General features: G+C 43.7%; 2 protein-coding genes across 6 annotated transcripts in view; one reads left to right on the forward strand and one right to left on the reverse strand.

Annotated features, from left to right (window-relative positions):
- klhl17 (kelch-like family member 17) lies at positions 1-13,379 on the reverse strand. Of its 4 annotated transcripts, none has more exons than XM_076740544.1 (12): positions 13,164-13,379; positions 10,490-10,754; positions 9,712-9,833; positions 9,378-9,599; positions 6,268-6,384; positions 5,912-6,125; positions 5,470-5,614; positions 5,154-5,321; positions 4,893-4,981; positions 4,663-4,736; positions 4,342-4,523; positions 1-2,873 (listed from the first exon to the last, which is right to left on the reverse strand). In XM_076740544.1, the coding sequence occupies exons 2-12, from the start codon at positions 10,701-10,703 to the stop codon at positions 2,645-2,647; spliced, it is 1,776 nt and encodes a 591-aa protein (XP_076596659.1). In that variant the 5' UTR covers positions 10,704-10,754; positions 13,164-13,379; the 3' UTR covers positions 1-2,644. The 4 variants fall into 4 exon arrangements, with proteins under 4 accessions (XP_076596659.1, XP_076596657.1, XP_076596658.1 ...); XM_076740542.1 differs by having other exon boundaries at positions 5,894-6,125; positions 13,164-13,286; XM_076740543.1 differs by lacking the exon at positions 13,164-13,379 and adding an exon at positions 12,428-12,613.
- noc2l (NOC2-like nucleolar associated transcriptional repressor) overlaps positions 13,358-26,233 on the forward strand; it is a 16,120-nt gene continuing 3,244 nt past the window's right edge. The window contains exons 1-16 of one of the 2 annotated variants that reach the window (XM_076740539.1): positions 13,358-13,672; positions 14,083-14,229; positions 14,334-14,517; positions 14,599-14,842; positions 15,339-15,429; positions 15,893-15,971; positions 16,157-16,267; positions 16,370-16,483; positions 16,714-16,902; positions 17,318-17,457; positions 18,262-18,373; positions 20,528-20,641; positions 22,261-22,362; positions 22,680-22,823; positions 25,706-25,819; positions 26,053-26,188. In XM_076740539.1, coding sequence (XP_076596654.1) covers positions 13,653-13,672; positions 14,083-14,229; positions 14,334-14,517; positions 14,599-14,842; positions 15,339-15,429; positions 15,893-15,971; positions 16,157-16,267; positions 16,370-16,483; positions 16,714-16,902; positions 17,318-17,457; positions 18,262-18,373; positions 20,528-20,641; positions 22,261-22,362; positions 22,680-22,823; positions 25,706-25,819; positions 26,053-26,188 — 2,041 coding nt within the window. In that variant the 5' untranslated portion in view covers positions 13,358-13,652. Of the gene's footprint in view, positions 13,673-14,082; positions 14,230-14,333; positions 14,518-14,598; positions 14,843-15,338; positions 15,430-15,889; positions 15,972-16,156; positions 16,268-16,369; positions 16,484-16,713; positions 16,903-17,317; positions 17,458-18,261; positions 18,374-20,527; positions 20,642-22,260; positions 22,363-22,679; positions 22,824-25,705; positions 25,820-26,052; positions 26,189-26,233 lie in introns of both variants that reach the window. The other variant, XM_076740538.1, reaches the window with a different exon arrangement.

Raw genomic sequence — 26,233 nt, forward strand, 5'->3', positions numbered from 1 at the left:
TGAAAACATCTTTATTTCTTTGTTGTTGTTTTTTGTTTTTTACAGTGTATTGCTCCATTTCACAATAGTGCAAAATTCAATAGTTTAAAGTTCCTCATAAATAACAAACATATCATAAATAAACAATAATCACCACATTGAACACAAACTCAAAAAAACTACAGTCACATTGAAATTGCACATATGGATTTAAGATAAGCGATCTTTCTATTTACAGTTCATCAGCAGAATGGAGGCCAAAGTCTTATGTGGTTTTGTGTGTCTTTCTCTTGAAATCTTAACAGAGTAACAGCATCTCCATAAGACCATCACAGCCCCTATTATACTGGGTCCGCTCTGACAAATGAAAAGTAAGTTAGTTTTTGATAAACAGAACCGGATTAACAAAATCCTTCAAAAAAAAAAAAGGAAATAAAGGCAACTTCTCAGAAGTCTGGAATGGTATCACTGCACTACACATGAACTGAACTGAACCCGGGTATCAGCTGAGTCAAAAAGACCCAAAGTGATCCATTTATGTTAGGCAATGCAAGTGCAGTGGTGTCGCTCCCAGATCACCTACCACACGCTCTATAGCCAGTATATTTGAGGTTAACTATACGGTTGTTTCTAGTTTAACTTTGCTGCAATAGAGTTGGATCCATTTCAACAATGAGGTAATATAACAAGACACCTCACTTGATGGGGTGTGGAAGGGAATATGACAGCACCAAGTGTCAAGTGTCAATGTACTTTAAGCAAAGTCCTTACTTACTTAGTAATTGCTGCTTTACTGTCACTTTTAACTATCATGTATCCAAAGACTGTATCTACCTCCATGCCCATCTAAAATTCATCGAGGTGTAGGATTAAAGACACTACAGAGTCCTTTCATCAACTGGTCAATTTGTTTGCTAGAAACTAAAGGCTTTTGCGCAAATGTAGTGGACGTAAGGTACAGTTTCATGAGAGATCATGTTTGTGGCAGTGAAGAAACATGAAGAAATTCAAACGTTGCATATCACAATGCAACCATCAGTCCTCTTAACCAGCAGAAGCTCCAAATGCACACAAACTGAACAACTACCTCTCTCACACTCAGTCATTCTCTGTCATTTCCATTGATGATACGCACGTCACACACCTAAATAGATATAGGTCAGGTCCGTTTCCTTCTCTAAGCATTTTTAAAACAATATATTAGAATTTATACATTTTTATAAATACATATTGTTCAATGTAATTACTCTTTGTTTTTACATTAAAAAAAGGATTCAAACTCATATACAGTTCTGAGGGCCTAACGTTGGTGTCTTGTTGGTGTCCATGCTCTCTTGCTGTGTGGGAAGGGTTTATAACGTTGCCTGTTACTGCCACCTAGTGTGACATAGCAGCACTACAACATTTTATCCTCCGGTTGGGAGTTGATGCCAATGTGTAAACATGCATGGTATAACCAGTCAAAAGCTACATTCCAAAAGTAAAATCATTCCATTTCTATTTTTTTTTTTTTGTACATTATTGCAAAAAATCCTGACATCAAAAGAAAACTCTTGCAGAGGACAACATCAAACCAAAAACACTTACATCACACATGACAGAATTAAGTGCCCACCACGTTTCACGAGGAGTGTGTCAAACACTGTGAGAGCAGTGGGGATAAAAGTGGAGCTTGAGGAGAGGTCGGTCAGTGTCAACACATCTTTATCCGTACTGTACTGAGGAGAGTGGGAGCTGGTATCTGTGTTTTGGAGCTGTACAGTGGCGTTTCAGGCATCCAGACCAGATACAGTGCAGTCCAGAATTGATGGCAAACTTGGTATAGAGCAGCCAGATTGGTGTGGCCATAAAATCAAAAAATCCCTCTGGAATCCATTGATGTCATGAAAATGAATATTTAAGTGTGGTACATGTCTCTTGAGATTACAGACTTGCTAGATGTTGTGATTAAAGTTCACTGGTGCAGTGCCGTGAAAGTGAGCCCGTTCAGAAGGGGTCGATTGCTTGGCCTCTGGTATTGCACCTTGCAGATTTCTCAATATCCTGGACCTGCTGAGCCCGTACAGTTATCGACACGGCACTTCCAGACCACAGCTCTGCCGTAATATTACAATACAACGTCAGCTTTAGAGATTATTGAGGTGTATTATTGTTAATTCTGCTTCTTCGTTAAATGACATTTAATTGACTGAATGCAGGCAAAAGACACCGCACACACGAAAAGCAACATGTACAATTTTTGTATGCATTAAAATGTCAAAATACGCAATCAAGAAATTTGATTATATACACTGACGTTATTAGCATTTGCAGGAGATGCTGAAAGAAAAGCCTAGCCAAAACCAGTAACATAAACCCATTCCACGTGCTGATAATGTGGTATATAATGCTTGGGTGGCTGCTTGCAGTTGCTGCTGGCTTTTTTTAAACCATGGTTGGCCAATCTTTACCAAGAGTGCTACTAATTCTGGAGGGCACTGTATATTAACTCAGCCAGGAGCCTTGCCCACACCATCCCTCTGTCTCCTCTACCCCTTCATTCATTTACCTGTCCACTCCCGTCCTCTTCCTCCTCCCTGTCTCAAACTGAGCGATTGCGTCTCTTCCCAGAGCCAGTCTGGGATGTAGCAGCGGAGGCTGAGGTCAGCCAAGCGGTGACCCCGTGTCAAAGGCTGGTGGAGGAAACCGAGAGGGTGGGCGAGGAGGGTGGTGGGAAGTTCAGCAGCTCCAGCACAGCCACGCCGACACTGCTGCGCCGCGTGAACATGCAGGACGCCGCAACCCATTTGTTGCTGCGCGGGTTGTACTTCTCGATGGAGTTGAGACTGGAGCTGCCATCGTTACCTCCAACTGCATATAACCAGCCATCCATAGCCACGAGGTCATGGGTGCTCCTGGAGGGAGGAAAAAAATCAAATACAATAATTACATTTCACATGGATTATACAGTCATATTTTTAAATATACCATATTAGGATTACTTTTTGTAGCTCTTATCTGAAATGAAAAACAACCTCTGTGCATTCCGTTTAATCTAGTTAACTCTATTTATTGCAGAGTGCCAATAAAAGCCAGCACCTGCTGCATTACATTCACAAAATGCAAGCCCACTGCAATCGCATTTTCAGTGACTGTGCTGAAAAAGTGAAAAATGACAAACTAGGATTCAGTCCAAAACATGCTTGAATGTTGATTTTCAGAACTTCCACTCATTACTATGATGCACTGAGAGTATTTTGACTAAGACAGTTATTGTACAGTATTTTCAGATTGGCACATCTGTGAAATGGTTCAGAGGAGTGATAGATTAGTGGTTAATACATTGAGGTGTTTTGGACTGTGCAAATGGAGCCTCCCAGCAACTGGATAGGAAAAGCACTCAAAGCAACACAGCTGATTAATGCATGGGTTATTCATGGGGCTGCACAGTCAACCATTGTCAGGTTTCCCTGCTCCTACAGTATACTGACTCACACACAAGAAAGAGTGTGTGCGTGCGTGTGTGTGTCGAGGGGCTGGGGGAACAACTGAATCTGCTGGTGTGTCCTCAAATCCAAGACAGCTTCATCTGTAAATCTCCCTCACTGATGCTGATCTTGTATCAATACAATGCAGTGAGTGTGTGCATGGCCGCCTGCTTTGATAATCACCCGCGAGACAAGTTATATCTTCTAAGAAATAAGAAGAGCTGACTGTTGTGGAAAATAGGTCACTTGATGTTCATGCTGTAAGACGGTTTAGGCAGTAAGGAAGACATCCAAATGCCCCAAATCCCTCGCCGTGAAGAGTAAAGATTTTCCACAGAGCAAAATAATTGCAGCAGGGTTGCCCCTTTGACAAGCTCAATACAGACAGCAACACAGTTTTGTTCTTTGGCTTTTCAAAGGAGGTTTTATCTCTATTAAGGTTAAGGCAAACCTGGGGTTTTGTCTGTGGGTACCACAGTGTTTCTCAAATACAGACCAGCCGAGTTCACCCCCCCTTCCCCCTGGGTGTTACGTGTTTGTTACGAAGCACAGAAAGAAGGATAAAAGCTGTGCAGGCCTTAACAAAAACGTGTGTGTGCGTTTGAAGCTGATGCATTTCAGCATTTCATTACTGTGAGCCGAACCTGTGCAGATGAAATAGGAGAACCGGGTTATCCTGATGGCTCAGTTGGCTAAGGTGTGTCTCATTTAATTTAATTCCCTGGATTCATCCAAGGCCCTTTGTCATGTGTCACATCTCTCTCTCTCTCTCTCTCTCTCTCTGTTCTGCTCTGTTTAATTGCAAAGAATTTCACTTGTTTTTACTTGTGTTTTACACAGCATCCTAACTTCTTTGGAATCGGGGTTGTATTATGAATTGTGGTTGCACAATTACCTGCGTATGTTCATGGGGGCCACTCCCTCCCACGTGTTGGTCTTGGGGTTGAACCGCTCCACAGAGTTCAGGCAGCTGGTGCCGTCATTGCCTCCTGCGACGTACAGCATGCCATCCAGCACAGCCACCCCAGCACTGCTGCGCCGACTCAGCATGTTGGCAATGGCTGTCCATGTGTTGCTCTGTTCATTAAAACAAGAGACTGAGCATTGGTCACATGTTCATATTTTCATCCGCAGTGTTTGATCCCGTCTCCGCATTCACTTCCTCCTGGCAACAGACAAGTTGCTTTGATGATAAATTCAACAGCATACAGTTTACCTGGGGGTCATATTTTTCCACTGTTGAGAGATGTGAGGAGCTGTCATAACCTCCCACTGCATACAAGTTGCCATCTGGAGGGGAAAAAGGAGTACACACTCAGAATGTAAATATTAGCGATCCGAATACTAAGACGGTGACTCCTTCATGATTTCAGAAATGTTAACAGTGAAACATAAACAAAAGTAGAGCAGCATGTTCATAATGTTGGGTTTGGGGCAAGTTCCTACCCAGAGTTGCTACTCGAACATATCTCCTACGGGTGCTCATAGCAGCAATTGAGGTCCATGTACTGGTCAGAGGGTCGTATCGCTCTGCACTGAAAGAGGAGAAAAAGACTTCCAGTGTAATGACACAGCACGGCTGCACTGTTGGAATAAACCATCTTTGAGACTGTGCCTAGAAAAAGGCATCAGGACAGACAGAAAAGCTGCAAGAAGATACAACACTGCAAATCTAGCTTCAAAATTGCTCCATTAGTCTGTGTGCACCTATTGAGGCAAGAAGCTCCATCATAGCCTCCAGCAGCATACAGAAGGCCATGCAGGACGGCTACACCCAAACAGCTCCGCCGTGTTCCCATGGAAACCTCCGGCTGCCATGAGTTAGTGATGGGATCGTAGGACTCCACGGTTGCAAGGTCCGAGGTGCCGTCATACCTGAGGAGGTGTGGATATAAATGAATCAGGAAGTCGAGTCAAACAGGCATGTTGTATCGAGCTTATCACGAGCACATATTACATGCAAGTCATCCACATGTTCTGTCTTTTTGGGTCAAAGGTCAACACTGCGGGTCTCATCACTCACCCCCCAACAGCATAAAGTCTATTCCCAATGGCTGCCACGCCCACCCGTGCCCGCCGAGTGGACATGGACGCCACCATGTGCCAGCGATCTGTCCTGGTGTCGTACGCCTCGCAGTCTCCGTGGATGGCAAACAGGCTGCCACCACCTGCAGACACACGTTCAAACACAATATGGTGAAAAAAATGCTGTGATGTCAAACAAAAAAATACAATAAAAAATACATAATATTATGCAGAATGTAGTGATTTTGGCCAATGCATGCCATAAAACAAGACATTGTTAACTAAATCACATATAACAATATTTTAGCAGTTGATCTCAATATGAATACTAGCAACTAAAGCACTAATGTTTGCACACTTCATGAGTGATATCAGAAGTTTAAGTTAATTGATGTGTGGCCTTAGTGTACCCTAATGGGTACCTTCAGGGGCACACTGACCAACGGCGAAGAGCACAGGGCTAGCGCCCTCACAGCGTCGCGGCCGTGTTCGACTGTTGCTGAGGACTCCCCTCTGCTCAGGCATCAGGTGATACTTGAGCGCCTCAATCAGCAGGTCCTTGCACTCCGAGTGGTGACGCACCAGCAGTTCTGTATCCACGTTGCTCATCAGAAAGTCTCGCCTCAGCAGCGGCAGCCGCACGCACTTCATCAGCTATGGGGTGAGGAGGGATGATGAGGGGTGAGTTGGGGTCAGGGGATGGGGAATGGATGAAATGTGAGTATGCAGAGTATAGTCCAACTACAAAACATTGTGTGTTGAGAAATCCTCTCAGGTGAGATGAGACCAGTCTTACCCACGGTACATGTTGCCTGCGTCCGTCTATATCGTGTTTCACCCAGCTCAACACAGCCCGGTACACTTCCTCTTCAGATGGCACGTTGAGATTGTCACTGGAGATTAAATCCAGGACCTGGATGAAGAAGACAGAAGTCAGATGGGTAGAGACATTTCATATAATGACTTTCAAGAGCGACTTTCTCAACCGTGACCATCAGAAAAGCTCTTACAGAAGCACTCGCTTTCAAAAAACGGAAACCGAGACAGAGAAAGCCTCCTGACCAAACATGTCAACACACAAGAAGTAAACGGCTTTGCCCACAGACAGTACGACTTCCTGCATGTTGTACCTGACTTCATCTGCTGAGCTGTTGCCTCTCTTCCTTCCTCCTTTCTTCCTTGACTTGCTGCACTTTATCCAGACTGATATTTGAAAGGCACGGGCAGTGCTCTGTTTCACCTGTGTCGTTTCATCAAGTACGATCAACCAATTCAAAACAAAGTCAAACAAAATCATTTCAGGCACCATCCACACATAAATGCTTGTGTGTTATATTATCAGCATGTGTGTAGTGGTGCTGTGCTATATTTAAGTTATCAATGTGTGTGTGTATGTGTGTGTGTCTGTGGCACAAGTGCTGCAGTCTGTCTGAGTGGCTGGCTGGCACTGTTCCCAGATCAACCCAAAACTGGCAAGTCTGGGTGGGGCCAGAGCAGCCAGCTGCTGTCTTGCTGGCCAGATCAGGGCAACAGTTAGCAGCCTCCCAGGAACAGCCGAGCCTCCACTAATCCACAGTCACACAGAGAAATACTGCTGCCGCTGCCCCACCCTGCAGTCTCCCTTACCTCTGCATGCACGTACCGCATCACATTAACTCAAACAAACATTTGTGTGTGTGTCTGTGTGCGTGTGTGTGCGTGTAGAGGAGATGCAAAAGAAAACTGGTTTTATGGGGGCATTAACTGTATCCTTGTAGCATAGAGCTGGAATTACGGTTCTATCAATAAAATGAGGTGTCTTTATACACTACACACAGTCATTAGGATGCTACATCAGTGAGACATCACCAAAGCAGACTAGTCACAACACCTTGCCACTTCCTTCACAGAACATGGAAAGAAATATGGGGCATATTTCACAGCTCTGTGAGTCCTTTAGAGCAGCCAGTACATAAATCCAGATCTGATGCAGATTTATGACAGACACAGAACAGCTGCAGACAGAATGGGGCAGTGAGCCAAAGGAAACAGAGAGACGGAAGAATAGAAACAAAGAAAAGAAAATGGTCTATTTTTATTCTCCCTTCGCGCAGCTTAACTTTCACTGTTTTAATGGACGGTGCCCACACACTGCTTTTGCAGATTCAGTCTCTGAGCTTTGAAGGCCACAGACAGAGAGAGCAAAGCTTTTATTCTCATGGGCACAATCTCTTTAGTGCTGTGGGGATTGTTCCTTGGAGAGGCGAGGAGATAATGGTAAAATGATGCTGGTAGCTTTGTTATGTGGTTTCACTGCGTCTTTAATTCCTTGTCACCTGGCAAGGCTCAACAGGCATTTGTCTGAAACAAACACCAATTCATATGAGACAGATGCATTTTTCTTCTTTATTGAGACACCGACACGAACCCCTCCTACACCTGACTGCAGGAACACATCAGCTGCTGGAATTTTAGATGTAGTCTGATATTGTGAGGCTTACATAAGAACAAGAGACAGAAAAATAACCGGAAAAAAAGGCAATAAATTAGAAAAGTTAAAATGTTACCAAGATAACCAAGTTTATAAGAAGTACATTTTGACATTATTTATTTTTTTGGCATTCAGGAATATTCACAACTGCGAAAATTTACAGGTACAGGTGAAAAATATTGTGTTTTGATGCTCTAACCCTAACCCTAACCCTGTGGTATCAAATGTGACTCCTTTGACACAGTTGTACATCAGTTTTGGCATGACAGCAGGTTTTAATCCTGTGTGTTGAATTTGGGTGGTGGGACCTCCCTTTTGCTTCAATTTGGATCAGAGATTGTGCCTCCATTGTTTCTTTAACTTTTATTTAACTAAGGTAAACACTTTGAGAACAACACCCTTGTTCCACACACATTCACACCTATGTAAAGGCTTCCAGTGCAACCACAGTCTGATCTGTGGTCAGTGAGCAGCTCCACTGAACCAGTTGGTGCCAAGGGCACTATAGCAGTTTATCCCACAAGTGTGGGAATCAAATACTGAATTAGCAAACCTAAGTCTAATCTTAATTCTCCCTAAACCTTGACTGAATTTGGTAACAGTAAAATACTGGAACCAAAAAAGAAACCCTCATTAATACCTCAGACTGAGAAGTAAGCAATGCTGTTACTTCTATAAACAGTACAGCGGCTGTGAAACTGTCACTAGCTTTGCCTAATTACTGCTTCCAGGACAGGAACCACAGCGCTGCCACCGCTGTGCCCAGCAGATGAATAAGTGATAGTTTGGCTAAGTTGCACTGCCAGATGAAGTCGTCCATGGCAGCACATTGGGATGATAAAACCACAAGGGACAGTGATTGATGTAGCTTGAAGAGGAAGAAGAGAGGTCCTCCTAACGAATGCTAAAAATTCAACATGTGGCCACTTCCCTTGAGTAGCTTCTGTTATGAAAAACATGACTGGTTTGGATCCATATATTAGTGATTAAAGGTGATCCAGTGATATGCAGGAACTAAAATGAAAGTGCTCATGTTTGTTTTCTTTGGCATATTTCAAAGCAACTAGATGAATCATTCAAGTAGAGCCACTGAGGTGTAGTAAGCAGCGAGTTGTTCACCCAAAAATCAATACTTTTCTGTCATAAATACATAATGAATGACTTCCACCAGTTGTCCCAAAGTAAACTGAGACTAGTCTACTGGTCAGGGGCTTTGGCATTGGGAAAAGTTCCTTTTTGTTACTGGCTGCAACAATGCTGCTAAATCTCACGGTAAGTAAATCACCATATGAATCACAGGAAGCAATTTCCAGTCGACATATTTACCAACAATTGTTTATTTACCACCATGAACATGCAACCGTTGAAAGTGCTTTCTTTAAAAAGCACCAGTTGTCAGAAGACACAGCAAGAGACAGAAAAAGCATGACCGCTACCTGTTTCAGTGGCAGCAGCATGAACTCTTCTGTCTTGGACACCTCCACAAAGTGCTGCAGGACATACTTGTGTGCTGACTTGAGCAGGTCACTGCAGGAGTGCGTGTCAGCGAAACCTCGGATACCCAGGCAGTTGGAGGGGTCCAGCTGGCTGAGAAGGAACTTACAGCAGGCGTCCCGCACCCCGTTGAGCTGCAGCAGGCTGGCTGCTGGGAGCAGCGTCTAGGAAGAGTGCAATTTCAGGTGGAAATACACTGTGAGTCCACTTGTGCTTTATGAGATGAATAGGGATGAGAAAAAAAGTCTCATTTGACCAACAAATCTTCTACTCTACCTGGACGTTGCCTTCACCGACCACAATCTCTGCTGTGTAGGCGTACTGGACCAGCTGTTCTAAAGCCTGAGGGTCGATGTCATGTAGGGTCACATGGGTCTGCCGACTCTCCGACATCTCATCTGCATGACCGCACAGAACGAGAGAAGTTATATTTCTATTTTAGAACCAGTAAAACTCTGGCTGATAAAACTGCCTCCCTGTTCAATCATGCTCACATATGTTAACAGCACTGCTGCCAAATGTCAGCATAGCTCATTTGTTGCTGTCAATTTAATCAGTTGTGTGTTGAGGTTTTTGAAATTCCTGAATCCATACACTCTTGCCCAATATGGGTGTTACTGAATGACTCAGGAGGTTCAACATCAACATTCAAATGTTTCATCTCCTTGTACTGAGTAGAAACTGCAAACACGCATCTGCTGGGGAGATGTGATTTTGCTGTTTGGATGATCATAAAAGATCAGCCGAGTCAATTCGCATGGGCTAATTAGGGGATGGGTCACATGAGAGAAAGCCTGGCAGTTAAGTCTCAAAGCCAGACACTTCACTGTCTGGAGAGGCGTTGTATCCTCACAATGGTCTAGTGTCTGGAGGAAATTTGAGACTCACAGACCTCATTTGACCACCTGTGCCCCAGACAGGAAGAGGGGGAAGGAAGCGATGATGCTGAAAAGATGAGGTGGCATCCTCTGCACATGAGTTGTTGTGTCATCAAACTCTAAGCAACAGAAAAACAGGAGGCATGCACAGGTATAAAGTCATGGTCTGAACTTACTGGTAAACATAGCGTGGAAGTAGGGGCTGCAGGATGCCAGCACCACTTTGTGCGCCTTGATTTCTTTGTTGGACACATGGAGCACAATGTCACACAGCAAACCACGCTGTCGCATCCTGTTCATGGACACGAAGGAGTCGTGGTAGTGCCGCTTTGAATTGTGCGAGATGCTGTGGCCGTCGCGGTTGAGCAGCTGCATGCCCCCTTCCATCATGGTGCCTGATGTGGCGGTCGCGGGCTCTTGCCTGGGCCGCACTCTGGGCAACTGAAACATGCAGAAAAACCTTTTCATGTCAATCTCTACCGATGTCATTAATTTCTAAAAATGTCTTGTCATCTTGTCTGCATGGGCTTAATTTATTTATCAAAGATGCAGGTGTTGTGACAGGTGTCTTGAGCCATCATTGTACCTATTGTTAGTGCTGTAGTACTCATCCTGACAGCTATGACAGGAAGCCTACCAGCATGACAGACATGTCAGTACAAAGTGTAGTAGGTCGGCTGGCCTGATTATTTGACATTCAGTGTCAAGACTGATTAAATTGCATCATGAAAAAAGAGAGAAGATAGGCATTGTTCCTTAGACTGGAATAAAAACAACACTGGCTTCTTATCTATTGGACTGTCTTGGTTTATCTAATTGCAATGACTGCTGACTAACTAGTTTAATTGCACCAGAATTAGCTGTGAAACCCCCCCACCTCACCCCAGCTGCAGCCTCGGGTAGGCAGGGTGGGAGGAGAGAAGGATGTAGCCTGAGTTAGCCTTTTCCTTTGTGCTCTCATCCGCCCTGCTCTCGGATGGAGAACACACTTCAGAGTGTTGCATAACCATCGTCACTCACGCGGCACCTTAGAAGTTGTTGTCTGATGAATATTTAGGATGCACTGAGGCAAACTACTGGATGAGGTAAACAGGACATCACAGGCATAAAACAGACGTCAGTACGAGCAGACGCTAACTGACTTGAAAGTGTAAAGACAGGTACTCCTCAAATGTATTGTGTTGTTTAAAATATTCTTAACTGGGTAAATAAATATAATTACTATTTCATATCATACAGCCTGCCATTTGAGTGAGTGTGCCTTGCAAATCTTGCCTTTTAGTGACACATTACTTTTTATTTTTCATTTCAAATTCATTATTTATGATAAATGTAAAGAGATGTTATTTCTGACAATAACACAAGCTAATTAAGACCAAACAAGCAGCCACCACAGCCTCATCAGGGAACGTTCTTGATCAGTTTGAACTCAAACAAATGAGCAACAACATGAACAACATATGATCAACTCTGATAAAGTTAAAGTTCACCTGTCTCTCCACTCAAATAGACAGATGACTGAGTATCAGTGCCTCATAATCACGTTGTCTGTCTATGCAGAAACACTCTTTCAAGTAAATAGTCTGCACTGTCCCACTGAGGACCATCTCAAATGTCAACACAGATGCCTGGCGACTGGCTTTGGGTCCCATTTTCCAAAACACAATGGACCACAAAAACACCATCCATGTTACTCTGAGAGGGAACAATCTGCTCTCATGCCCAAGGGAATAACATGAGACAATGCTGCAAATTGAGACATGGGTACAAAAGAGGCTGAAGCAGAAGTGAAAACACAATTGTCACATTTAAAAGTGGAAGAGTTAAGCACTTGTCCTGTTCACCCCAGGCTTGTCTCTTGAAGTCTTGCCTCTCTGGCTCAAAGCCTTGGCTGGTATCCACACTTGCTAAACATGTACAATCTTGTTAGATGCACAAATGTCGCACTGAGCTCGCTTTTGGACAGGAGGATGTTTCTATTCACATGTCAGCCTCCTAATGTGATATGAAGAAACCCCAACCCCCACTCCATCTACTTTGAATAACAGCAGCTATCAGCTGCTACTGCTGCAGCAGCAGCAGCAGCAGAGAGGATGAATGTCTAATTTCTTTACCGGTGGTTGTGTTGCGGTTATCCTCGTACTCAGTGTCCTCCTCGGCGTGACGGAAGATAAATCAGCAGCTGTCGCAGTCAGATTGGTTCAAAATTGGTACCAGTGTCTGGCTATCTGTCCATATTCTGACTCGACCATACGAAATATGAAGAAAGCCTCTGTTTTGTGCTGTATGCGGTTGACGTCAATGCAAAAAAAAACTGCATGAAAGCTAACATCGGTTTAAGGTGGAGCTGAACTGTCGGAGGTGAAAGCAGCAACCCTGCTCATAGTGTTGAAATATGAGGCCGTGGGGCGACACAGAGACTCATGAAACACACAGGAAGTGATTTCTTCAGCGCAAATGTCAAAAGTTTACAATGGATGCTCGTTTATTGTTTAACATCTCACGGGCGACCTTACGCGCCCCCCTTTGTCTGGTCAGAGTCCGGAAGTGCGTTCGATAAATTAATTTGGGTAACGCGAAAGGCGGGGTTTTACTTCGAAGCCACATGATTGGCCAGAATCCGAAGCGTCTTCCACCTCGGTTAGCCTGGACAACAAAATCAAACAAACGGGGAACTCCTCTTAAACTTAGTGTTCAGCAAAAAGCAGACTCTAATATTCCTCTGGGGGGAACCATAACTTTGCCGTTCTAATGTTAACGTGATATAAAATTCGCGGCTGTTTAATTATCAGTGTATGAAGATTAGCTAACGTTAGCTCTGGCTGCAGAAGATTTCCAACCAGTACTCACCGCTAGCCGTCGTCGGTGTCGATGTGACGGCAATAATTTCTTCCTGTTTGCAAGCTTGCCCAGCTTTGAGGTAGTTTAACGTAACGGACTGAAAGTTAAAGCGGAAAATTGTCCCACTGCAGCTCTCTGTGTCTCGTGAGTGCAGTTCATTTAATTTAAATCTCACGTGCAGCATCAAAACACTGCTTGTTCTTGTACGAACAGCTCTTGCGGTGTAATTTCGAGGTTGGCTTGTTCGCCGACCCTTTTTTTATTCGGATTCGATTGAGTGTTAATAACGTCTATTTTTAAGTTACTGAATTAACACCTACCGAAATTATGGCTGCAGTGTATAATACAATGCGTACTTTGTCTTTAAAGCGTTCTTACTACATTTGTAAACGCCGTGAGTTTACGGTTTAGCACCCAGAAACATAAAACCAACTCCTTCGTTTTGCACCGAGGGATTGTGGGTATTTAGCTCGGATAGTGTCACGTTTTGGATCCAGCATGGCAGGGAAACAGAAAAGGTAGGTGGATATTTTCTTTACTTTGTGCGGTATATTACGAGTTTTAACTACAAAGTCACGTTGTTCTTACAGGTTTAAATGTAGTCAACACAGTCTGTGAATTTATGGGGATTTTAATACTCGTGTTAGCTAACAGTTTGCGATGGCCATCCATGCTATAAACGCTAGCTAAGTTGGGGGCTCGTAGAAGTAGGTAGCTTAAATCAAACACCGGCTCCGTGTTTAGTCTTTACTCCTAATTAAAAGTCTATTATTCGCGATAGCTAAAGGATATTTTTGCACCTCGCTGACAAGCTGGTGGCTAAACGGTAAACTGGCTGAGAAGACGCTGGAACCTGTAACATCACATTCAGTTTCCTCTGACGTGTTGGCCAACTTATTTCATCTGTTAAATATTGTCTTTTTCTTAGGAAATTAGAAGACCTCAGTGTGGACGAGTTCCTGCTGTCTGGGGGTTTTGACTCTGCAGGTGAAGGTGAATCTGAAGAAGAGACTCCCAAACAGAATGGACTTAAAAAGACCAAGAAGAAAGCACAGAAATGTGCAACCCCTCAGACGTGAGCCTTTTGCTATGGCATCATTTACACTTACATACAGTATCGTGATAACACAACAATGTCAAATCCACAGACAAGTGATTTTGTGCCTTCTTTCTTTATAGTGATAAAAAGGCGAAAGGTAAGGCCTCTGAGCACAAGGAGCAGCTGTCCAGATTAAAGAACAAAGATCCAGAGTTCTTCAAATTTCTGCAGCAGAACGACCAAACGCTCCTGAACTTTGACGACACAGACAGCTCTGAGGATGAGGATGAGCAGAAGTACCACAGACTGCCATCCACACTGCAGGTAAGCCAGCTGCTGGAGTGTGAGTTGATGGGTTCTTCTGAGAAAACAGAGGTCTTCATAATGAGCGTGGTTTGCATGTAGGAGGCCAGCTCCGGTGACGACGACGATGAAGACGACGACGAGGGTCAGAAGGCTTCAAAGAAATCCAAGAAAGTGGAGGCTATCAAAGTCACAGACAAAATGATTGAAGACTGGAAAGCAGCTATGAAGAAGGAACCCACGCCTCGTCTCTTCAGAGAAGTCACCCAGGCCTTTAAGGCCGCCGTGGCCACAACCAAGGGTGAAGGAGGCGGTCAGTGTCGGTACAAAGTGGCCGACAGTTCAGGTAAGATACCACGTTTGATTTAAGAGTATCCAAACTGCATCCCAACAGAAAAGATATGTTGTCATTATTGTTGCAACGAACAACAACAATTACAGTGCAACACCATACCTGAGTTTTTCTGCCATTTCTGTGGCAATACATTTTTCAATACAGTTACTAATACTTACTAATAACTAAAATAATGAAATGATAATAATGATGTTGATTATGATACTAATAATAATGGTAAGTTATTGGTACTAATGATGTTTATTTACTATTCACTGCTTTGACCTCAGCAGTGCTTATAATACAAAACAACAGTGTTTTACAGTAATAAACAAAAACAACCAGAGATGGGGACAACTACAGGAGATATGTTTAAACTCCTCAACACTGCACCATTTCACAGATTTTTAACCAAATACTTAGTGAATTCTTTGAATAATGAAACGTTTTGAATGGAAAGACTTGTGTGAACATGCATAAGTGTGTCTTTTCTCTGTTGTGTCTGCAGTGTTCAATGCCTTGGTCCTGTTCTGTATCAGAGATATCTACACGGCCCTGCAAAAGATGCTCAACCTGAAGCCAGATAAAGACCAGAAAAAGTATGTAGTGGATGCCACGTCTATGTAGATATTTTGCAAAACAAACACTTTCCTTTGCGTTTGGGCTTCTCGTTTCCATGCCGCAAACTCAAACAGATTTTGGGGGAGCAGAGTTAGAGAGCATGTGGGAAACGATGATGTCGTCACCCTCAATTTTTTTACATGTCCATGATTGCTTTCTGTAATGAGCATGCTACTAGATAGGTGTTAAATAACTACAAATGAATAATTAGCTACTATTGTTTGTGTTTTAACATACTACTATCAAAGGAAAATAAGCTCTTTACACATGCTCAGAGTGTGCTTCTCTCTGATATTTGACATATTGTCAGTGTGGATTTTAGCACCCCCCTCTGGCTTGGCATGATTGTTTGACTGTTTTTGCATTCCTGTGTGTACAGAGATATTTATTAAAACAGAGCTCATGGACTTTTTTTTTTTTTTTTTTTTTTTTGTTAAGCAGGCTGGTGCTCCCATCATCTAGTCCAAAGTGGCAGAAGAATCAGATCGACATCAAGATGTATCTCAGCGGAGTAGTTCAGGTTTGTTCAGGTCTTCATTTTGATCTCTGCCCCGTGTGTTCTTATTAGCTCAACAGGATGAGATAAAGTAGACAGCATCAAGAAATGCACATGCCATGATATTTTCTTCTCCTCTCATTTACATCCTGAAAACATCCCTGTATAAACCTCCTCTAATGCCTCTTTTGTCTTGTCTCCATCTGCAGTTGCTGTCCTGTCTAACAGAGGCTACAGTCATCAGCGCTGTCCTGCGGCACACCAACCAGCTCGTACCTTATTACCTGTGCCTACCCAAACAGTGTCGTCACCTGGTTAAGGTAAGATACAGTTACCATAGGATGCCATTGACTGTCTCACTTTATTGATCCCTGCAGAATAATTTTTTTTAACTTGGAGGTATCTTATATCTTTGTGTCCAGCAACTGATGAAACAGTGGAGCACAGGGGAAGAGACGAGCCGGGTTCTCGCCTTCCTGGCCCTCAACAAAATCTGCAGACACAAGCAGGAAACATATCTTAACCCTATTCTCAAGGTGAGCTAAATGCAGAGTAATGCAGAAATAGAAGGTTATACAACAAACCTGGATGGACTAGAGTGCGCTTAGAGTAGTTTCTTCAAGACAAAAAGAGATAAATTTCTATATTTTAATATTCTTTTTATTCTGATGTTAATTCCAGATGCTGAAAACCACACCTGGCTTGTATAAACTGATAGCATTTTCATCTGGCCTGTCCTTTATGCTGCTTTTCTTTGTCTTTGCAGCAAATGTACATTTCCTATGTACAAAACTGTAAGTTCACATCTCCCAATGTGCTGCCCATGATCAACTTCATGCAGCGAACTCTAACAGAGATGTACGCCCTGGACACACAAGCCACTTACCAGCATGCCTTCATCTACATCCGACAGCTAGCCATCCACCTCAGGAACGCCATGACCATGAAGAAAAAGGTTAGTTTTTGATTGTGTGGGTGTGCTCAGGGGGATGGTCTGCTTTTGTGCTTTTGAAGAGACACACTTGGACGTGCAAGGACATATTTTAAATGAACGAGATCTGGGTATTGGGAGACTGCTTTGGCTTTTTATGAGTCATTTAAGGATTATTCTCAGATTATTATTCTTTGATTAAAATTGATTTAAATTAATCTCATGTATTGACCTGACGACTACAGTTACAAAGAGCACAAATCTTCTTTTCGGTATGTTCATGTTCAGCAAACCAGCCTGTTGTTTTTGACTTTTTTATTATTATTCTTCTATGCACAGCACATTGCAAAGCATTAGCACGTAACTGAATGAACAACCAGAGTTCTGTTTGTAAGCACTACATTAAGACCCTGGCTGTGTTTGTGTGTTTGTTCTCTAGGAAACGTACCAGTCGGTGTATAACTGGCAGTACATCCACTGTCTGTACCTCTGGTGTCGGGTCCTCAGCACCCTGCACCCCAGTGATGTCCTCCAGCCTCTCATCTATCCACTCTGCCAAGTCATAATTGGCACCATCAAGTGAGTGTATATGTATGCATTTTAATCAAGGTCTTTTCATCTCTCATGTACGTGTTAGACAATATGCAATAAGACTCCGTTATGGAGTGTCGAAGGTGAAGCAGTCTATTTGTTGAAACTGTTTCTACCAGTCAAGAGTTCTGTATTTACTATAATCAGTGTGAATAATTTGAGAGCCATTGTTCATATAGATGTTAGATAGTTTGCGAGGAAGCTCTTGACTTTTGTTCGGATGTTTCGAATGCAAAACAAAGGCAGGGCTGCAACAATACAAAGTATTATTTTCATTATTGATTAATAATTGCTGTTGTTGCATTGTATCAATATAATTGTCTGTAAAATGTCATAAAATGGTGAAAAATGGACAAAGCAATCACCTCGAACCCATCAATTAGTTAATTGACTATCAAAATAGTTTTAGACCAATTTCTGTCAATCTCCTAATCAATTAATAAGCCGCTCCTTTCAGCTCTAAACAAAATGTCAGCACCAGCCAAATCAGAAAATTCATCATTTTTTGTCTTAACTGATTACTCGTATATTTTTTTATGCGACAAAATTCCTTTCGTCTCTGCAACGTTCCCCACAAAAAGGGACATAAACAATCTGTGCAGTGATTTGGCGCCTGAAAAGCCTTTAACTCATCTGAGTCAAACTGACCTTCCTGCATTGTATTTTATTGGCTCACCAGCACTGAAGTACCCGCACCATCAACACTAGTTTTGATTTCATTTGCGTGAACCCATGATTCATTTATCCAGCAGCAGGGGGAGACACTGACCACTGTTTTCTCTGTCTGAAAAGGCTGGTGCCTACATCAAGGTATTACCCTCTGAGGATGCACTGTTGCAGAGCCCTCACCCTGCTGTCAAGCAGCACCAACACATTTGTACCTGTTCTGCCTTTCCTCTTGGAGGTAAGACTTCATGCCACCTCCAGTAACCACCCGTCACAGTGGATAAATGTGTGGCTGGCAGGTTTCCAGCAGTCTGAAGCCTTCCCCACGCCAGCACATATGAAGTGAAAGAGCTCATATAGTTTTAAATTTGTCAGTTGGTTGTCTTTGTCACAAATGGAAACAATGAAAAGGTAGATGTGATGAATTGTTCCATCTGTGGTTTGCTGTGGAAAAACATCCGTGGCGTATGAATGCATTTTGGTCTCAACGGCCACAACTGAAGGAGCTCAGGAGGAAACACATCGAAGTGTGCGTGTGTGACAGAGAGACACCTTTGTTATCAAACCAATCACAGGTCACCAACTGACAACATTTTCTCTGGCTCAGGTGTTAAGCACGTGATTGTGCGGTGTGTGTCTTGTGTGCGGAACTGTGTGCAAGTGTTGTGCATGTCGTGGGGGTGGTGTGTTGCGGTGTGGTGGAGGAGAGCAGTGTGCTGGCGACAGCGACTCGTTCGGCCCGCTGGGAGTGGTCAGTGCATGCCTTTTTGTGTGTGTGTGTGTGTGTGTGTGTGTGTGTGTGTGTGTGTGTGTGTGTGTGTGTCATGTATTACTCACGTTGTGGGGACAAAAATCTGTTTACACAGTCACATGTGGGGACTCACAGTCACATGTGGAGACAAAATACAGGTCCCCACAAGTTACATCATTACATTTTAGGGTAAAGACTGAGGATAGGGTTACGGGTTAGGTAAGGTTAGGGTAGGTATAGAGTATGGAATAGGCAAATAGTGATTAGAGTTAGGGTTAGGTTTAGAGTAAGTCTCCAGGAAATCAATGTAAGTCTATGTAATGTCCCCACAAGAGATGAAAACCCCGTTTTGTGTGTGTGTTTGTTTGAAAGTGTGTGTGTGTGTGTGTGCATGCATGCAGCAGTTTGACCGAAGCGATAAAAGCACGGTTGTGGTTTACACTCTGGTCCTAACACACTGTGCAGACCACATCCTCTCTGCCTATGGCCCGCTCCCCACCTTCTTTTTCCCCTGCACACACACTCTCAGAGCCCCTCCCCTAACCCCCAGCAGCAAACTGTGTTTATTTGTGACGCACGATATTTCCTGTTTTTTCTCCTTTACTGTTCCCCTTGTTAAAGCACTGTTAAAGGCAGGCTGAGGTAACGCTGCTACTGTTTTAATTAGAGCAGCAGAAACAGCCCCTTCCTCCTGTGTGTCTGTGCCTGTGTGTGTTCTCGCATCTCTGAGGGGGGTGTATGATTTGGAGCTTCCTGCTTCAGTAACTGTGCGTGTGTGTGTGTGTACATGCACCCGGGTTGGCCCATGCCTTCCCACTTCCCCCTGGCTCCCCCGCAGACCGCCACCACATCCTATGTTTGTACAGACAGCACCGGCCAGGAGCGTTGCTCTGCTTCGCACACTGAGCACATTAACGACCACACACACACACACACACACACACACACACACACATGCACGCACACACACTTGAACGAACAGAAATACACAGAGATACGGGGAGTCAGAAATAGCTTGATACACAAATACAAGGCAGAAATTCGCTTGCACACTGTGGGCAGATGTGAAAGCTAAAGCTTGTAGACAAATAGCCCACACGTTGGCTAGAATGCACTTTCACAGACTAAGATAGAGATGTGTCATCTCAGTAATACTGCAGTATGTAAAATGAACTGTGCAGAAAGATAACTGCGGGACACAATCAACATATATCTGATGAAATATTACTTTATGCTGAACCTGTGGTTGTTTTCTTGGGTTCCTAATGTTACGCTCTTCTTTCTGGGGAAGGAGAAGAAAAATGTCTCGTGCTGGTTTCGACCTTTGCAGGCCAACAGCATGACCTTTTTAATAGATTTCATCAGTATGAGGTGTGTCTTGATTGGATAATTAGGAAAGCATGATGACGAGGAGGACAGTCTACTGCAAACTACTTCCTTTTAGAACACAAAAGAATGATGGAGAACAAATATTAACGAGCAATAAACCAAAAAGTTATCAGGTCACGTGTTGCTCATATGTTTTATACTATTCTGCTCTCTGAAAATAGTTTGTGTTGCACTATTGTGCCAATGAAAGACAGCATTTTTAAGTAGTTTAGTGTGATTTCAGCATTGTCAGTTTATGTCTTCCCTGTGTAGATCTTCCAACAGGTGGACTTCAACAAGAAACCAGGGCGAATGAGCAAGAAACCCATCAACTTTGCTGTCATCCTGAAGCTCAGCAAGGTCAACCTGATGGAGAAAGCCTACAAGGTAGGTGGTGCTCTGATCCAGAACTTGTGAGGCCAGATAGCAGGACAAGTATTCGGTGTGCGTGTGCGCGTGTGCTTCTGTGTGTGTGGGTGCAGCAGCTGATCAGATGAGTTGTTCAGGTGGTGGTTAATGTTATTTTCACGTCGCTCCCTGACACTGTGGGTTAGCCTGTGTGTGTACATAAGGGGATTGAGGGCAGCGCTGAAAGCCCCTTGTCAGGGCTCTAAAACTGGCCCTCAGTCGCCACGCTCAGCGCTGCAGCCAAGAGGATTGCAGCACGGCCCTCTGGGATTATCCCCCACACTCCGCTCGCTAGGGCTGTTTTCACTGCTGTCACCTGGACAGCTGCCACGAACCCCTGCCTCATCGGCTCACAACAGACCTGACTAAACGAGCACTGATCTGTCTAAACCTGAGCGCTTGTCTGTAGTTTTAGTGTGTATTTAGAGGGAACTCAGCGTCTAATACTGAAGATGACGTGCGTCCTCTAGTCAAATGTGATTTTAAAACTGTGAATCAGTCTGTTTCAGTATGTGCTGTAGCTTCATGAAATAGGTGAAATAGGGTCCATCCTTAGTTGACAGCAAGATTTTTATAGTTAACTAAAACTAAAAACTAAAAAACTAGACTTAAGAAGAAAAACACAAAAACTAACTGAAATGTTATTGTGTGCTTGAAATACTAAACTGAAGTAAAAATATACAAGGAACGTTTTTAGTTTTAGTCTCAACACGAGCAGATTGGTGCATGTGTTTATGGAGACCAGCATGTCGACGTGACTGTGAGTCAGTTGCCTTCACAAAGTGCTGGGTTTGTCTTTTAATACCTTTCCTGAACTTCTTCAATCTTTCCCCTGACAAATAACCTCCATATTATAATAGAAAAAACAAAAACTTACTGAAACTAATAAAAACGAAATATTTTTGAACAATAAAAAACTAAAAGCAAAGCCGCTCTGGAAACTCAACAGAAACCAAAACATAAAAATGAAATGAAAATAAAAACTAATGAAAAGCTTGTTGGCAGAAACCACTTTAAAAGGTAAATTCCTGCAGGGTCGACATGTAGATCTCAGGACTTTTTTTCATATTCCTCCAGTTTTTGTGCCACTTTTGGCTACTGCAGTAGTTTCATAGGCTGCCTGTAATCTGCTAATGCTACACTTTAATACTTGTCTAGCATGTTGACTCGGCAGTTTGCTTCCTAATGCATGATTTGCAGAGAAGCTTGTGAATCCCCGCTGAACTTTTTTTTGTGAGTTCTGTACATGAACTTGCAGCTTGCAAGCTATCACCATTTCTATCTCCCTGTTTTTCATGAATGTAGCGCCGTCGTTAGCCATTAAGCTCTGATTGCTTCTTCAGCTAGCAGAAATAATCATCAGCGGGCACAACGCCACACTGATCTGAATCGCCAAACAAATCACATGTGGATAGAGACGCAGAGGTCCGAAACAGGCCGGACTAGACTAAGCTGTTAATCCCGATTCTTTTGTGACAAGTGAAATGCTGACAGATATTAGTCTTGGTGTGTTTCGGTCTGTAACTTTGCACTGATTTTAGCTGCACAGCAAAGACATAAATAAATGCTTGTGTGTCTTGTGTTTTGCTGTGTTTTAGGACGGGTTGATCGACCAGCTGTACGACCTGGTGCTGGAATACTTCCACACTCAGGCCGCCTCCATCGGCTTCCCAGAGCTCGCCCTGCCCGCCGTCATTCAGGTAACACAGCCTTTAAATGGATGCTGGAGTGGTCTGGTCTGTCAAATGAAATGACTTCTTTCTCCCCATTTTTACAAATCTTTACATTTTTCAGTCTAAACTATAATAAGGAAACAATAAGGGCATTTAACATCCCGCCCAGAGTTTCAAACCCGTCTGAACAGATGATTCAGGACCTTTCTCGGCAGAATCTGCTCCCCTCGGGGGAAACAACCACAGACCCTCCTCTGCTCTGCCTTAATGCACCGTATGGGCGGATTGGATGATCCTTTACACCAGTTCCTTCTTTCTCATACTCCCCCTTCGCGTCCCTGCAGCTGAAAGCGTTCCTGAAGGAATGCAAAGTGGCCAATTACTGCAAGCCGGTGCGCCAGCTGCTGGAGAAGGTACAGGAGAACAGCAGCCACATCACAGGACGGAGACAGAAGGCCGCCTTCGGAGTGGCCGATGCCACCGCTGTGGTGAGTGAGTGTGTGTGTGAGCGTGAGCGAAAGATAGAGGGCGGGCTGGGGAACGCTGTCTTGTCCTGATTATACAGGCTGTCTTTCCAGAGTCCTCATTTTACCTCTTCCATCCGTTTGTATTTCGTGTCACTTTGGCAGTTCTGTTTCCTAATTTAAAGTTTTTGTGAGTCTTAAACCTTCTGAATGCAGGCGGGTGCCCAAAGGTGAGCTTAAGATAATGTGAGCATGTCAAATGTCCTAAAATAACTGTCGGTTGTTGGTGTTCGAAATAGTAGTAGTAGCCGACCCATAATAGTTATTGTTATTTAACAGTATGTTTTATGATTTAAGCGTTGTCGTTGTGTGCGCCTGTACTTTTTATTGCCTGATCTGCTCATTGAGAGCAACAGTTTTATCACACGGGGGGCAAATAGTTTAATTGTCACTTGCTACGAGCTGTTTTATTAGTTCACCTCATCGTCCCTCTTACTTCATCTGTTCTACTTACATGATGCATTGAGGGGCTTCAAACTACCTGGTATAACATGTCAGCAACCCAGAAGTAAACTCTAACTAAACTAAGGTAGATAGAAACTAGATTAGATAAGTTAGATACTAAACTAATTTCTCTGGGTTTTGTAGAAATGTGAGACGTGCTGTTCATCAGCTGACAACCATTCATTTTCTCACGTCACTGTTTTTTAATTGCAGTTTAGTTAAAAATAAGTTTGATTGAGATTGAGCTTTGAACCATTTCATTTGGAGTTTTAGTCTGAGTACATCTTCCACTTCAAGATTTACTCTGAAAGGTGCTGTTTCATTTGTTTTAGGCACAGGTGAGACCTGAACACTGATGTAACATACATGTGTTCACAGTAACAGAAGCATGAGACTGTCGACTAAACTCAGACTGGAAATGAGTTTGTCTGGGAGGTCTGTCCATCGGCCCTCTTGATGATTCATAAATCAGACCCAATGAGGAGTTGTTTGCTGTCACATTGCCAGTCTTTGGCGAGCTGACGTCAGCTGCTGCGGTGCGTGTGATCGGTGTTCGTGATAATTGACGACAGTTGACAATCAACCAGCTCAGTCCACTTGACTTGGAATTCTTTAATCATCAGTACAAGTCTGACTCAGTGTTCTCTGCTAAATATAAGTTGTTTCCACAACAATACAACATGACGATCATTTTTTTATTTTTATCATTTAGATTAGTCACGTCTGCTTCGCTCGGCACTAACCTGTAGGTGGTGCCTCGTCTGAATGTTCTCAAACATAACTTTTCACTGCGTGACAGAAAGTAGAACTTTTCTTCTGGGCTTTTGTCCAGATGAACTGGAGGCTGCAGGCCATGTGACCGTCCTGACCGCCGATCTCTCCTGGCAGCGATAATGGAGGACGCCTCCCTGTTTAAACTCTGAGCCTGGTTAAGAATGACCCTGTGGTTATTGGAAGCTCTTATGGGCTTTTGAACCAGAGGCACCTCTGCCTTAATGAGCTGCCATTAGTGTGTTTTCTGTGTCGACTTGTTTCCTCTGTGTGCTACCTGTCCACACATACATGCTTTTATGTGGCTTTGCTGCTGCTGAGAGTCTCGACATGTAGTGCTGATTAATATTTAAGAGCCTTTAAGGATGAAATTAAAGAGGATGGTCTTTGTGTAATTTAGCTGATGAGAAAATGCATGTGTGTACACACACGGAAGTGCGTGTGTGTTCAAGTACAACAGACAGACAGCACGGCACCGCCACAGCGCCAGCTCCTGTCGCCACGGCTCTGTGCTCAGCGGAGGCTGTCGCCATGGCATCCACTCCCTGGCATCGTGGCAGCGGTAGAGGTGTCACCGCAGGCGAAGGAGAGCGGACAGCCCTGCTGCTGCTGCTGCTGCTGCTGCGGAAAAGGCCACGGCCCCCCTCCGGCCACCAGCCCCCCGCTGACATGTCACCCAAACTGAGAGCTAGCGTAATTAATGATGCCCTGCCTCCATCTAGGTCACACTCTGACGTCGCCTGTCTTTCTCTGCCGCCTGTATGTGGAAATGTTTTGTTTGTATGAGTCAAGGCTGAACTCAGAAGAAGCTTTTCCAGTTTCATTTCCTTGTTCCGTTTTGTGTGTGTGTGTGTGTGTGTGTGTGTGTGTGTGTGTGTGTGGAGACATGGCACCCTTCTTAATAGCCACACGGCAAATTTTGCTAAATGTGTTATGCTAACAGGCGCGAGAGGCCACCATTTGTTCACTCTATTGGATTTGTTGGTCGGATAATATGATTTAGCTTAATCAATATCATCCACAAAGACCTTTAGGGGCTGGAGAAGATCCACTGATCTCCCCTTTCAGGCATCTTCAATCTGTCTGTTTTCTGCATCTTCTGACTTTCATCACCGTCTCGTCCGTCCATCTCTGTCTCAGTGTGAAGTTGCGGCGGAAAACCACATTAAGCGAGATCATTTTAAAACCTGAATGAACCTGCTGAGCGGCTCCTCCCCTGAAACCCAAACACTTCCTGGATGTTTTTTGTCAGAGACATCTAAAGTGATTTTGATGAAATGTCGCTGTTTTAAGCTTGGATTTGGTGACGCTTCCTGATAGAAGCCTTCGTGGCTCATTGTTCAACGACTGTTGGAAATATAAAAATTCAACAATCAGCTCTAGCAGTTTGTGGCAGGTTGTTGATGAATTCTGTCATTTTGGCAGATTTTTTGTTTGTTTGTTTGTTTTCCTGAAAACATGCCTTTCAAACCCGCCGCTGGGTTGTGGTGTTCTGAGGGTTAAACAATAACCACCAGCATGGATATTCATGTTTATCGAGAAGCTCTGGCACAGATCTGCTTCTTATTTAACACAACACACACACCCACACCTGTATCAACAAAGATTTGAATCACCGTGTCCTCCGTCAGGCGGCTTGGGAGAAGCAGATCCAGCAGGAGGGGACTCCCCTCAGCAGGTACTACAGCCAGTGGAAGAAGCTGAGGGAGAAGGAGATCCAGCTGGAGATCTCTGGCAAAGAAAGGGTAACTATCCCACTAAACCCCCCCCATCCCACTCAGTCATCATGAATCACTTCTGGCTGTTTCTCTATGAATGTTACTGTTACCCACAAGAAATGCTCTGTTACATAAACCACCAAACAGTCATGCTATAATAGTGGAACAGTTTTGCAGGCGGGACGATTATGATCATCGTCATTAACACAATGAAAGCAGGTTTGTGTGTTCACCCCGCTGTGTTTCGTGTTTTGTTAAAGATGGAGGATCTGGACCTCCCAGAGATCAAGCGAAAGAAGATTCAGGAGAAGAAGGCGGAGGACAAGAAGGAGTTCAAGGATCTGTTTCAGTCTGACAGCGATTCAGACGAAGATGATGACGGACTCCAAATCAAAGGCAAGCTGACTCACGCGCTCTCCTCACACACACACACACACACTC

The sequence above is a fragment of the Chaetodon auriga genome, chromosome 10 (assembly GCF_051107435.1).
Source record: "Chaetodon auriga isolate fChaAug3 chromosome 10, fChaAug3.hap1, whole genome shotgun sequence".
Lineage (NCBI taxonomy): Eukaryota > Metazoa > Chordata > Actinopteri > Chaetodontiformes > Chaetodontidae > Chaetodon > Chaetodon auriga.